This window comes from Pteronotus mesoamericanus, unplaced genomic scaffold (genome assembly GCF_021234165.1).
Source record: "Pteronotus mesoamericanus isolate MK-2021 breed Mesoamerican mustached bat unplaced genomic scaffold, CSHL_Meso_final contig_180, whole genome shotgun sequence".
Lineage (NCBI taxonomy): Eukaryota > Metazoa > Chordata > Mammalia > Chiroptera > Mormoopidae > Pteronotus > Pteronotus mesoamericanus.
In genome coordinates this window covers 9636897-9649636 of record NW_026555076.1, presented here as the reverse complement: position 1 = coordinate 9649636, position 12740 = coordinate 9636897, and the positions used below count along the sequence as shown (strand labels likewise).

The 12740-nt window shown below is 34.9% G+C and overlaps 1 protein-coding gene across 1 annotated transcript in view; it reads left to right on the top strand.

The window, feature by feature from the left end:
- Positions 1 to 1384: 1384 nt before the first annotated feature.
- Positions 1385 to 12740, top strand: part of LOC129065545 (UDP-glucuronosyltransferase 2B31-like) — a 31300-nt gene continuing 19944 nt past the window's right edge. Inside the window, exons 1-2 of the mRNA XM_054566817.1 lie at positions 1385 to 2117; positions 3867 to 4015. Coding sequence (XP_054422792.1) covers positions 1397 to 2117; positions 3867 to 4015 — 870 coding nt within the window. The 5' untranslated portion in view covers positions 1385 to 1396. The remainder of the gene's footprint in view (positions 2118 to 3866; positions 4016 to 12740) is intronic.

The following is a 12740-nucleotide window of genomic DNA, read 5'->3' as shown; positions in this document are numbered from 1 at the left end:
AGATGCTTGATATAACTCCAATCTTCATAAATTCTTTGAGGCTTTTTTCTGGCCTGATATGTGATCTATTCTGCTGAATGTTCCATGGGCACTTGAAAAAATGTGTACTCTGTATGTTATGGATGAAATGTTCCATAAATATCTATTAAGTTGATCTGATCTAATGTGACATTTTATTCCATTCTTTGCTGATTACTTTTCTGTCTGGATGATCTATCCATTAATGTGGGTGTGGTATTAAAATCCCCTACTATTATTGTATTACTTTAGATTTCTTACTTGTTATCCATTAAGAATTGCTTTACATATTCAAGTGCTCCAATGTTAGGTGTAAAATATTTACAAATGTTACATTCTCTACTTAGATTGACCTCTTTATCATTATGTAATGTCCTTTGCCTTTCTTTTAAATTTTTGTTTTAGGGTCTACCTTGTCTGATATAAGCATTGGTCTCTGAGCTTTCTTTTCATTTCAACTTGCATAGAATACCTTTTTCGATCCTTCCATTTTCTGTCTATATGTATCTTTGAATTTGAAGTGTCTCTTGTAAGAAGCATATAGATAGGACATGTTTTTTAATGCATTCAGCAACTCTATAAATTCTTATTGGCACATTATCTGTTTACATTTAAAGTAATTATTGATAAGTATGTATCTATTGCCATTTTGTTAACAGTTTTTTGTTTTTATAGTTCTCCTCTGTTCTTTTCTTCTCTTGATCTCTTTCCTAGTGGTTTGCTGCTTTTCTTTAGTGTTTTGTTTGTATTCCTTCTTTGTTATTTGTATATATTTTTCAGAGTTTTGGTTTGTAGTCATCATAAAGTTTATCTATATCCTTCAATATCTATAGCAATCTACTTCAAGCTAATATGCATTTAAGTTCAAATATATTCCATAAGAATTAGTTTTTACTTTTCCCTCCACATTTTCTGTTATTGATGTCATGTTTTAGACCTTTTTGTGTTGTGTATCTCCTAATTACTTATTGTATTTTGCATTGGCTTACATACAGTTTTTTCTTTTTACCTTTGTACTAGCTTTTTAAATGTCTGATTTGCTGTATTTATTAAATATACCAGTGGTTTCTTTCCCTTTTTTATATTTACTTAATTCTGGTTATATTCTTTCCTTTAAGTAGAAATAAGATGGGAGACTTGCACATGCAAAGTCATTGGTAGCACTCATAATCATAGAACAGATATTAAAGCTACATGTTTACAAACAAGATCATCTATATTAGCTCTATCCACTTCCATTCGAATGCTCTGTTTGCATAATGTATTTACTTTGAGGCGTAGAAGTTATATTTTAATTTTCAATTGATTTCTTCTTGGACATAAGCATGAGCAATAACAGAAGGGATCAATTTAGAAAGAAGGCTTGTGTTCCTGCAGGATGTCTATGAAGTGGATTCCAGTTCTGCTGCTATTACAGCTGAGTTGTCAGTTCAGCCCTGGGCGTTGTGGAAAGGTGCTCGTGTGGCCCACAGAATACAGCCATTGGATCAATATGAAGATAATCCTGGAAGAACTGGTCCAGAGAGGTCATGAAGTGATTGTCCTGACAGCTACAGCTTCGATTCTTGTTGATCCCAATAAACCATCTGCTTTTAAATTTGAGATTTATCCCTCATCCTTAACAAAAGATGAGTTTGAGAATCTTTTCATGAACATGGTCTCTAAATGGACACATCAGCCTAAAGATACATTTTGGACTTACTTTTCACTAATGCAAGAAATCGTTTTGGAATATACTGATTCTATGCAAAAGCTCTGTAAAGATGCAGTTTTGAACAAGAAACTTATGACAAAACTACAAGAAACAAGGTTTGATGTCCTTCTTGCAGATGCCATTGGACTTTGTGGTGAGCTGCTGGCTGAGATACTTAAAATACCTCTTGTGTACAGTCTCCGCTTTTCTCCTGGCTATAAAATAGAAAGATATAGTGGAGGACTTCCACTCCCTCCATCCTACGTACCTGTTATCTTCTCAGAATTAAGTGATCAAATGACGTTCATGGAGAGGGTAAAAAATATGTTGTATGCGCTTTATTTTGACTTCTGGTTCCAAACATTCAATCAAAAGAAGTGGGATCAGTTTTACACTGACACACTAGGTAAGTTATGTTTTAATTGGTAGTTTAAAGCCCTAACTTTGCTAGTGCCTGGGAAATATGTATAAATATAAAGTCAGAGGAATTTGCCTTTCTTAAGAGAAATGACTAAGTAATAATATATAATGATTTTTCAATCTCACAGATATAAAAATGCTTAAATTACAAGGTTATTTTTAACCCTGTGGTCCATTAATAATACAGGGCACTCCTGAAATCAGAGACCTCAAATTGAAGCACTAAAAAGTTCTAGAAGCAATTATACATCTATCCTTTGTTTGTTTGTAATATAATTTAGTTTTCTTTTCTGAGAGAATGTTTTATTCTTCCTTTACTGTTCCTTAAACAGTATAAAATATTGGTAATCATAAACTTACTGTTCAAGCTCTTTTAAGTTCACAGCAGTATTAAGATTTCCCTATATCTTTTGTCCCCAAACATGCATAGACTCCCTCATTTTCAACATATCACCAGAGTGATATATTTGTTACAATCGTTCAACCTATTTTGGCAGATCATTATCATCCAAAGTCCAAAGTCCAGTTTATGTTGTAGTTCACACATGGTATTATATTAATGCATCCCCATGGGTTTTGACAAATTTATACTGAAATGTATTATAAAGAGTAGTTTTACTACCTTAAAAATTCCCTATGCTGCATCTATTTCCAACAAATCCATTTTACTATAATTTTTCCTCTTTAAAAAAATGGCATTAGAAATTTCACTAAATATCTTGATCAAAGCAGAAATGTAGATTAAGTTACTTTATTTCTAGCACAGCTGTATATGGATCATTGAATTAATTGTTCCCACTTATTTCTCCTCAGTTTCCTTATTTAAAAGTTAAAATTAATTTTAAATTAAAATAATCTTATTTCAAATTAATCTTTTTGCCATATTGCCTAAAAAATTATTTTACAGTTGAGAGATATTCTATCCCAGGCTCAAGAACTTATAATGCAAGGTTTCTAATGATTACATATTCATTCACTAAGTGCTTACCAATCATTTGTTTTTGAAGCCAAGAATCTTGTTCCAGTATGGACAATCAAGTTTGTGGTCTATATTTTTTTAATTATATCTCTCCATTACAGACAAAATGAACCAAAATTAAGGAGGAAACCTATGTCCATATCTTATGAAAACTTTCTAATATTTGCAAATATTATTATTAAAGATAAACGAATATTATAAAGTTCTTATAATGAACCAAATGCATTTGTAGGTCTGAGGAATTGAGCTATAATTTCAAAAACCTCACAGTTCTTGTTAAATTAATATAAAGAGAGTAGCTTCTAAATTGCAGAAACTACTCTGTGTACTCTAAGGAAACATGTTTCCCTTGGTTACTTGTTTAGGGGCTTAAGTAATGTTTACATTTACATCTGTTGCTTCTGTAGCTTTACAGAGTAAACAAATATGTTTAATTCTATTGTTATTTACATTTAATAATTGTTTATGATTGTGAATGTCACATTGGAGGTGAAAGTCTCTCTCTAGCAATTTGTCTTATATATATGAACATAAACATAAAACATGCAAATTTTATGTATTTATGTCTATATATGGATAATAATTGTATAAATTATTGTATTATCAAATGTATAAATAATTGTATTATCAAACCACAGACACTTCAAAACATTTTGGCTATGTTATTTCAAGCACTTTTCAGGAAATTTCCTAGTATAGTATTTACATTAAAATACTCTCATTTCCTCTACCTTCTGTTTGTTTTTTTCCCTTTAGGTAGACCCTCAACAGTATCTGAGTTAATGGAGAAAGCTGAAATGTGGCTCATTCGAACCTATTGGGATTTTGAATTTCCTCACCCAATCTTACCACATTTTGATTTTATTGGAGGATTCCACTGCAAGCCTGCCAAACCCCTGCCTAAGGTTACTTATTGCTGTTTGTTTTCTTTTGTTTTAAGGATCTTTACTAGTATTCTAACTTAGAAAGAAGAAAATCCTCAATAGTGTGAATTTGTGTTTCAACATTTGCAGTAAAACCCAACATTTACTTGCTGTCACCCTAGCATTTAAAAAGTTCCCCATCTGAGGTCCCGGGATTTAATATCTTGGCATAAAAAGGGATTGCGCAACCTATTAAAGCAAGTGTTTTCTGCCACACACGAGGTCTGTGCAAAATTTTAATAAAGATCCATGGGTGAACATGCTTCCCAACAACACAACTGACTGACAAAAAGAGCACAAAGGACATGTACACTGTTTATAGAATAATGACCAAAAATTTTGTATGTTTAATAGTCCAAATAATTTATTTGGTAGTCCAAATAATTTATTGGACTACCAATGTATCTGAAAATTGCCTCAGAGTACCAAATTGCAAAAGAGTTGTTAGTATATAGGATATTCCTTGTGAAGGAAAATAATAATCTAATATGTTTTCATTGCTATCATATCTTTAAGACATTTACAAAACAAGCATCCTTTACTGAGTTATTTTATTATCTCTTAGACATCCTGTTTGTCTACCATTTGATTGGCAGCAGCATAAAACAAATGTCTTATTCAATGTCTATTTTGACTTAAAATTGTTTAACTCTATATAGTAAGTTTCACAAGTTCTAAGCTTGAGGTAAAATTAGTAAAAGTTGATCTAACCCTATATATTTTTTTTAGTTCTAATGAGGTATAATTGACATATTAAATTATAAGATATTTAAAAGTGTACACAGTGATTTGATATACATATACACTGTGAAGGGATTCTGTTCATATAGTTAATTAACATACCCATCACCTCACATATTTATCTTTTTTGTAAGTGAGAGAACATATAAGCCCTGCTCTTCGCAAATTTCAATGATACAATGCTGAGTTATCAACTCTAGTCACTAGGTTATACATTAAACCCTCAGACCTTTTTCACCTGGTAGATAAAAGTTGAGAATCTTTTATGAGCATCTCCCTATTTCTTCCACCCCTGACCTCTGGCAACCACTTTTCTACTCTTTTTCTATGTTTACTTTTTTTAAATTCCATATATGATGGTATGTACTATTTGTCTTTCTCTGTGTCTGGCTTATTTAGCTTAGCATAATAACCTCATGGTCCATTTATGTTGTAACCAACAGCATGATTTCTTTCTTTCTCATGACTGAATAATATTCTATGCCTTGCCTATTGTGAATAATGCTGCAATAAACAATGGATTATAGATATCTTTTCAATATCCTGTTTTTTTTCTTTTGAATATAGTTTACCTAAAACCAGGATTGCTGGATCATATGATAGTTCTATTTTTAATTTTTTAAATTATATTATATTGATTATGCTGTTACAATTGTCCTTATTCACCCCCTTAGTCCCCTTTACCCAGCACCCCGACTCTCTCAGGCAATTGCCCCGCCACTGTCCATGTCCATGGGCCATGTGCAGTAATTCTTTGTCTGCTCCATTTCCTATACTGTAAATTTACATCTCCATGACTATCCTGTGACTACCTATTTTTACTTCTTAATACGCTCACTTCTTCATCCATTCCCCCACACCTGCCTTCCATTTGGCAACCATCAAAACAAACTCTGTATCTATGATTCTGTCTCTGTTCTTCTTATTTACTTAGTTTGATTTTTAAATTTAATTATTGATAGATATGTATTTATTGCCTCTTTATTATTCATAGTTTTTATCTTTTTTTTCTTAAATAAGTCCCTTTATATAAACCATTTCAAATAATAATGTTTTGGTGATGATGAACTCCTTTCGTTTTTTTCTTGTCTGGGAACCTCTTTATCTGCCCTTTGATTCTAAATTACATCTTTGCTGGGTAGAGCAATCTTGGCTGTAGGTCCCTGCTTTTCATGTCTTTGAATATATCTTGCCAGTCCCTTCTAGTTTGCAAAGCTTCTCTTGATAAATCAGCTAAAAGTCTTATGGGTACTCCCTCATAGGTAACTAACTTCTTTTCTCCTGCTGTTTTTAAGATTCTCTCTTTATCTTTTAACTTTTAGCATTTTAATTATGATGTGTCTTGGAGTGGGCCTCTTTGCATCCCTCTTGTTTGCAACTCTGTGTTTCTTGGACTTGCGTATCTATTTCCTTCACCAAATTAGGGAAGCTTTCTTTCATTATTTTTTCAATTAGATTTTCAATTTGCTGCTCTTTCTCTTCTCCTTCTGGCACTCTTATGATGAGAATGTTGGACTGCTTGAGGTTGTCCCAGAGGCTGCCCCTGAGGCTGCTTATACTATCTTCATTTTTTTTGGATTCTCTTTTCTTTTTGTTCTGATTGGTTGTTTTTTGCTTTCTTATGTTCCTTCCAAATGATTGATTTGAGTATCAGGACCATCCATTCTACTGTTGTTTCCCTGTAAATTATTCTTTATTTCAATTATTGTATGCTTCATTTCTGACTGGATCTTTTTTATGCTGTTGAGATCCTCACTAAACTCTCTGAACATCCTTATAATCAGTATTTTGAACTCCGCTTTTGATAGATTGGTTATCTCCATTTCGTTTAGCTCTTTTTCTGGAGTTTTTATCTGTACTTTCATTGGGCCTTGTTTCTTTGTCTCCTCCATTTGGTAACCTCCCTGGGTTTGTTTCTATGTATTAGGTACAGCTGTTATGACTCCATGTCTTGGTAGTATGGTGTAACGTGGTAGGTATGCTGTAGGATCTAGTGGCACAGCCTCCCCTATCACCGAAGCAGAGTACTCAAGGCATGCCCTTTGTGTGGGCTGAGTACACTCTCTACTTGTCATTGAGCTTTGATTGCTGCTAGCAGGTCAATGGGAGGGATTTACCCAGGCCAGTCTGCCACAAGGACTGGCTGTTACCACTGACCACCACCCTCTGCCCTCTGTGGAGGACCATATGGGCAGGGACAGGATAATGATGCTCCATTGTGGCCTGTAGCTACACACTGGGTACGTGGGCTCCACAGTTACCCAGATGGTGCAGGGCAAGGTCAGCCCCAACATGTGTTTTCCCCTGGACTACCCTGCCTGACCTAAAAAGCTATCTGAGATGGCTACTACTTGTGCTGGTCTTAGAGATTGCCAGGGGAAGTCAAGCTGTGAACCTAGGCTGGCTGTTGCTGGTGCCAGGTCTGGGGCTCACTGAAGCAAGTTGTTGCTTGTTTGAGAGGATTTAGGAAGTTGTGAAGCATAACCCAAGACCTGCCATTCATATGGAAAAATAGCTTGGGTGGGCCTATAAGTTGGGATGGGAGGTGTCTCAGAGGATCTCCAAGGTAGGTCAAACAATGTTAACAATGTTGATAGAGTCTCAGATATGGCACCAGCTTGCCAGCTCTGTGTGGGGAGAGTTCAGGAAAAGGACAATGGCCTCTGGTCACCTTGATGCCAGACACTTCAGTTTCTCCCTGTATGCCACTAGTGTTTTTCAAGCTGTTACCCCACAGTTGGAGCACAGAGGGAATGAGTCCGAGTAGGTGAGTCCATGTGTGTATCCTTTAAGAGGAACTCCCAGGGCTCCATCAATTTCTTCCACCAACTCAATCCCTGCTAGATTTTGCATCCAGAAGATGTGGAGGCTTATCTTCCTGGCCCTGAAACACTGAGCTGCAGGGCCTGGTGTGGGGCTGGGACTCCTCACTCCCAAGATATCCCTCCCGGATTTTTATCCACCACACCTGGGTGTGGGAGCAGCCCTTTCTGCATTTGCAGCCCACCTACCAGTCAAGATGGATGTGGTTTCTTTAATTCCATAGTTGTCAGACTTCCATTCAACTTGATTTCTGACAGTTCTAAGTAATGGTTGTTCTTTATTTTTGTTATAATTTTTGATGTGGTCATGGGAGGAAGCAAGCCATGCCTGCCTATACCACCATCTTGACTGGAAGTCCCTATTTTTAATTTTTCAAGAAAACCACAGTCTTTCCATAGTTGCTATACCAATTTACATTTTTACCAATACTATATGTATCCTCGTTTCCTCAAATCCTAGCCAAATTTATCTCTTGTCCTTTTGCTAATAGGCATTCTGTCAGATGTTAGATTAAGATATTTCATTGTAGTTTTGATTTGCTTTTCCCTGATAATTAGTGATGCTGAACCCCTTTTTCACGTACCTGTTGACCATTTGCATGTTCTCTTTGGGAAATATCTCTTCAGAGGTCTTACCATTTTTTATACCAATTTTTTTAATGAATGGTATTTTTGCTACTGGGATGTGTGAGTTTTCTACATATTTTGGATATTAACCCCTTATAAAATATATGATTTCCAAATATTTTCTCCTATTTTTTAAATTACCTTTTAATTTTGCTTTGTTTCCTTTCTTGTACAGAAGTTTTTAGTGTAAGCTTATTTTTGCTTTTCTGTGCTTTCTGTGTTGTATCAAATAAACTGTAAAATTACTTTGGAAGTGTTCCTTCCTTTTTTATTTTTGGGAAGAATGTGAGAATTAGTGTTCTTATTAAAATATCTGGTAGATTTTACCCATGAAGCCATCTGCTTCTGTACTTTTCCTTGTTGAGAAATATTTTATTATTAATTCAATCACCTTAATAGTAATTACTCTCTTCAGATTTTCTATTTCCTTATTATTCAGTGTTGATATGTTATATATTTCTAAGAATTTATCAACTTATTCTAGGTTGTCAAGTTCATTGGTATATATTTGTTAATAGTAACCTCTTATGGCTCCTATTCTTTATATTTCTATGGTATTAAGTGAAATATCTCTGCTTGCTTTTCTAATTTTTTTCTGAGTCCTATTTATTTCTTGGTAAGTCTATCTAAAGTTTTGTGTTTTGTTTATCTTTTTTTTTAAAAAAAAAAGCTCTTAGAGTCATCGATCTTTTCTAATTTAGTTTCTATTTCAGTTTCTGTTTCATTTATTTCTGCTCTAATCTTTGTCATTTCCTTCCTCTTACTAACTTTTGGCTTAGTTTGCTTTTTTTCTAGTTTCTTGAAGTATAAAGTTAGGTTGTTGTTTTAGCTTTCTTTTTTTCTTATTATAGGCATATACACTGCAAACATTCCTTTTTGAACCACTTTTTCTGCATCCTATAAATTTTGGTATGTTGTATTTGCATTTTCATTTGACTCAGGATATTTTTATTTCCCTTTGATTTCTTCTTTGACACATTGGCTGTTTACCAGTATGTTGTTTGATCTACACATATTTGGGGAATTTTTCAGTTTTCTTACTGTAATTGATTTCTAGCCTTGCACCATTGTGGTCAGAAAAGATACTTGAAATGATTTCAGTCTTCTTAAACTGACTAAACGTGATTTGTAACTAATTAATGATCTATCCTGGAGCATGTTTCATGTGCGCTTGAGGGGCATGTTTATTCTGCTACTGTTGGATAGAATATTCTGCAAATATCTAAGTCCTTCTGCACTAAAGAATAGTTTAATTCCAATGTTTCCATTGATTTTTTGTTTGGATGTTCTACCCATTATTGGAAGTGCGGTATTGAGAGTGTATTGCCTTCTATCTTTCTTCAGGTTTGTTAACATTCACTTTTCACTTGGGTGCCCCTAAGTTGGGTGTATAAATATTTACAAATGTAATATTCTCTAGTTGGATTGACCTTTTTATCATTATATTTGACTTTGTTATGACCATTATTAGTTTCATGAGTATTTTGCTGGTGTAAATGTAGCTACTCCTGCTCCCTTTCTTTCCATTTTCATGAAATACCTTCTCCACCCTTTTGCTTTCAGTCTGTGTGTATCCTTAAAACAGAAATGAGTCTCTTTTAGTAGTATATATTTGGGTCCTGTTTTTCTCTTGTTGTTGTTGATTTTGATGTATTCAATCACCTATATATTTGGATTGCAGAATCTAGCCATTTACATTTAAAAAAAATTGTTGATAAGTATGGCCCTACAATGGTTATTTTAACTGTTTTCTTGCTTCTTTGTAATTTCTTTGTTCTTTAATTCTCTTATTCTTGTCCTTTGTGATTTGATAATTTTTATAGGATATGCTTAGGTTTTTTTCTCCTTGTCTTTTTGTGTGTCTACCATAGGTTCTTGTTTTGTAGTTGCCATGAGACATACATAAAAATTTGTATTTATAAAAGTCTATTTTAAACTAATAACAATGAAATTCTGAAAGCATGATAAAGCTCTATATTTCTACTCTCCTTCACACACATTTTGTTTTTGTTACTAAACTTTACATTTTTTGCCATTGTATCCATTAACAATTTATTGCATTACAGTCATTTTTAATACTTTTTTTTAACCTTAATAGTAGAGCTATAATTAATTTATCCCCCACCATTACATTAGAGTAGTCCTAATTTAGCTACATATTTACTTTTACCAGTAAATTGTACTTTCTTATGTTTTCCTGTTATTAATTTGCATCCTTCAATTCAGTTGGAAGAATTCTTTTAACACTATGTGTGAGGCTTGTCATAGTGGTGATGAGTTCCCCCAGTACTTGACTGTCTGAAAATATTTTATCTCTCATTCAAACCTGAAGAGCAAGTTTACTCAGTAGAATAAAAGGTTAACAATCTTTTATTTTAGTACTGTGCATATATCACATCATTCATTTCCTTGGCCTGCAAAGTTTCTGCTTAAAAATCTACTGATAGTCTTACAGTTGTTCTCTTGTTTATGACAAGTTTTTCTCTTGCCACTTTTTTTTTTTAATTAATTTATTTACTTTTTAAATACATTTGTCTCTGCCTTCCCCCCACCTCTTTCCCTTGCCCCCTCCCACCTTCCCTCCCTCAGCTCTTCCCCTTTGGTTTTGTCCATGAGTCCTTGCTATATGTTCCTTGACTTTCCCCTTCCCTTCCCTTTCCCTGCCCCCTCCTTCCCTCTTGTCTCTGTTGATTTCTTTTCCTTTCAGTGTTGCTGGTCATATTTGCCTTGCTTCTTTGCATTGTTGGTTAGGTTCCGCTTATAGGTGAGATCATATGGTATTTGTCTTTCGCCCCCTGGCTTATTTCGCTTAGCATGATGCTCTCCAGTTCCATCCATGCTGTTGCGAAGTTTAGTACTTCTTTTTTCTTTCTGCTGCGTAGTATTCCATTGTGTATATGTACCATGATTTTTTGATCCAATCATCTACTGATGGGCATTTAGGTTGCTTCCAACACTTGGCTATTGTAAATTGTGCTGCTATGAACATTGGGGTGCATAGGTTCTTTTGTATTGGCGTTTTGGTGTTCTCAGGGTATAGTCCCAGCAGGGGAATCGCTGGATCAAAAGGCAGTTCCATTTTCAGCTTTCTGAGGAAATTCCACGCTGCTTTCCATAGTGGCTGCACCAGTCTGCATTCCCACCAACAGTGGACTAGAGTTCCCTTTTCTCCACAGCCTCGCCAGCACCTGTTGTTTGTGGATCTGTTTATGATGGCCATTCTGACTGGTGGGAGGTGGTACCTCATGGTGGTTTTGATCTGCATTTCTCTAATGGCTAGTGATGCAGAGCATCCTTTCAAATGCCTCTGGGCCCTCTGTATCTCCTCCTTAGAAAAGCATCTGCCCAGGTCCTTTGCCCATTTTTTGATTGGATCGTTTGTCTTCTTGGAGTCGAGTCGAGTGAGTTCTTTGTATATCTTGGAGATCAAACCTCTATCTGATGTATCATTAGCAAATATATTTTCCCAAATGGTTGGCTCCCTTTTCATTTTGCTGATGTTTTCTTTAGCCGTGCAGAAGCTTCTTATTTTGATGAGGTCCCACTTGTTTATTCTTTCCTTTATGTCCCTTGCTTTAGGAGACATATCAGGGAAAAAATTGCTGCGTGGGATATCTGAGAGTTTCCTGCCAATGTTCTCCTCTAGGACTTTGATGGTGTTGCGACTTATATTTAAGTCTTTTATCCATCTTGAGTTTATTTTTGTGTATGGTGTCAGCTGATGATCCAATTTCAATTTTTTGCATGTAGCCATCCAGCTCTCCCAACACCATTTGTTGAAGAGGCTGTTATTGCTCCATTTTATGCTTCTGCCCCCTTTGTCAAATATTAGATGTCCATAGAGACCTGGGCTTATTTCTGGGCTTTCTATTCTGTTCCACTGGTCTATGGGTCTGTTCTTGTGCCAGTACCAGATTGTTTTGAGTATAGTGGCTTTGTAGTAGAGTTTGATGTCCGGTATTGTGATCCCTCCTACTTTGTGTTTCTTTCTCAAAATTGCTGCAGCTATTCGAGGTCGTTTATTCGAGGAGGTTCCATATAAATTTTTGAAATGTCTGTTCTATTTCTGTGAAATACGTCATTGGTATCTTAATAGGGATTGCGTTGAATCTATAAATTGCTTTTGGTAGTACGGACATTTTAAGGATATCCAATCCATGTGCACGGTATATGCTTCCATTTATTTGTGTCTTCCTTAATTTCTTTTTTCAATGTTGTATAGTTTTCTGCATACAGGTCTTTTGTGTCTTTGGTTAAATTTATCCCTAGGTACTTTATCTTTTTTCGTGCTATATCGAATGGTATATTTTTCCTGATTTCTTCTTCTTCTATTGCATTGCTGGTGTACAAAAACGCCTTTGATTTCTGAATGTTGACTTTGTATCCTGCTGTTTTGCCAAATTCACTTATGAGGTTGAGGAGTTTTTTGGTAGAGTCTACAGGGTTCTCTATGTACACTATCATGTCATCTGCAAACAATGATAGTTTTACTTCCTCCTTTCCTATTTGGATGCCTT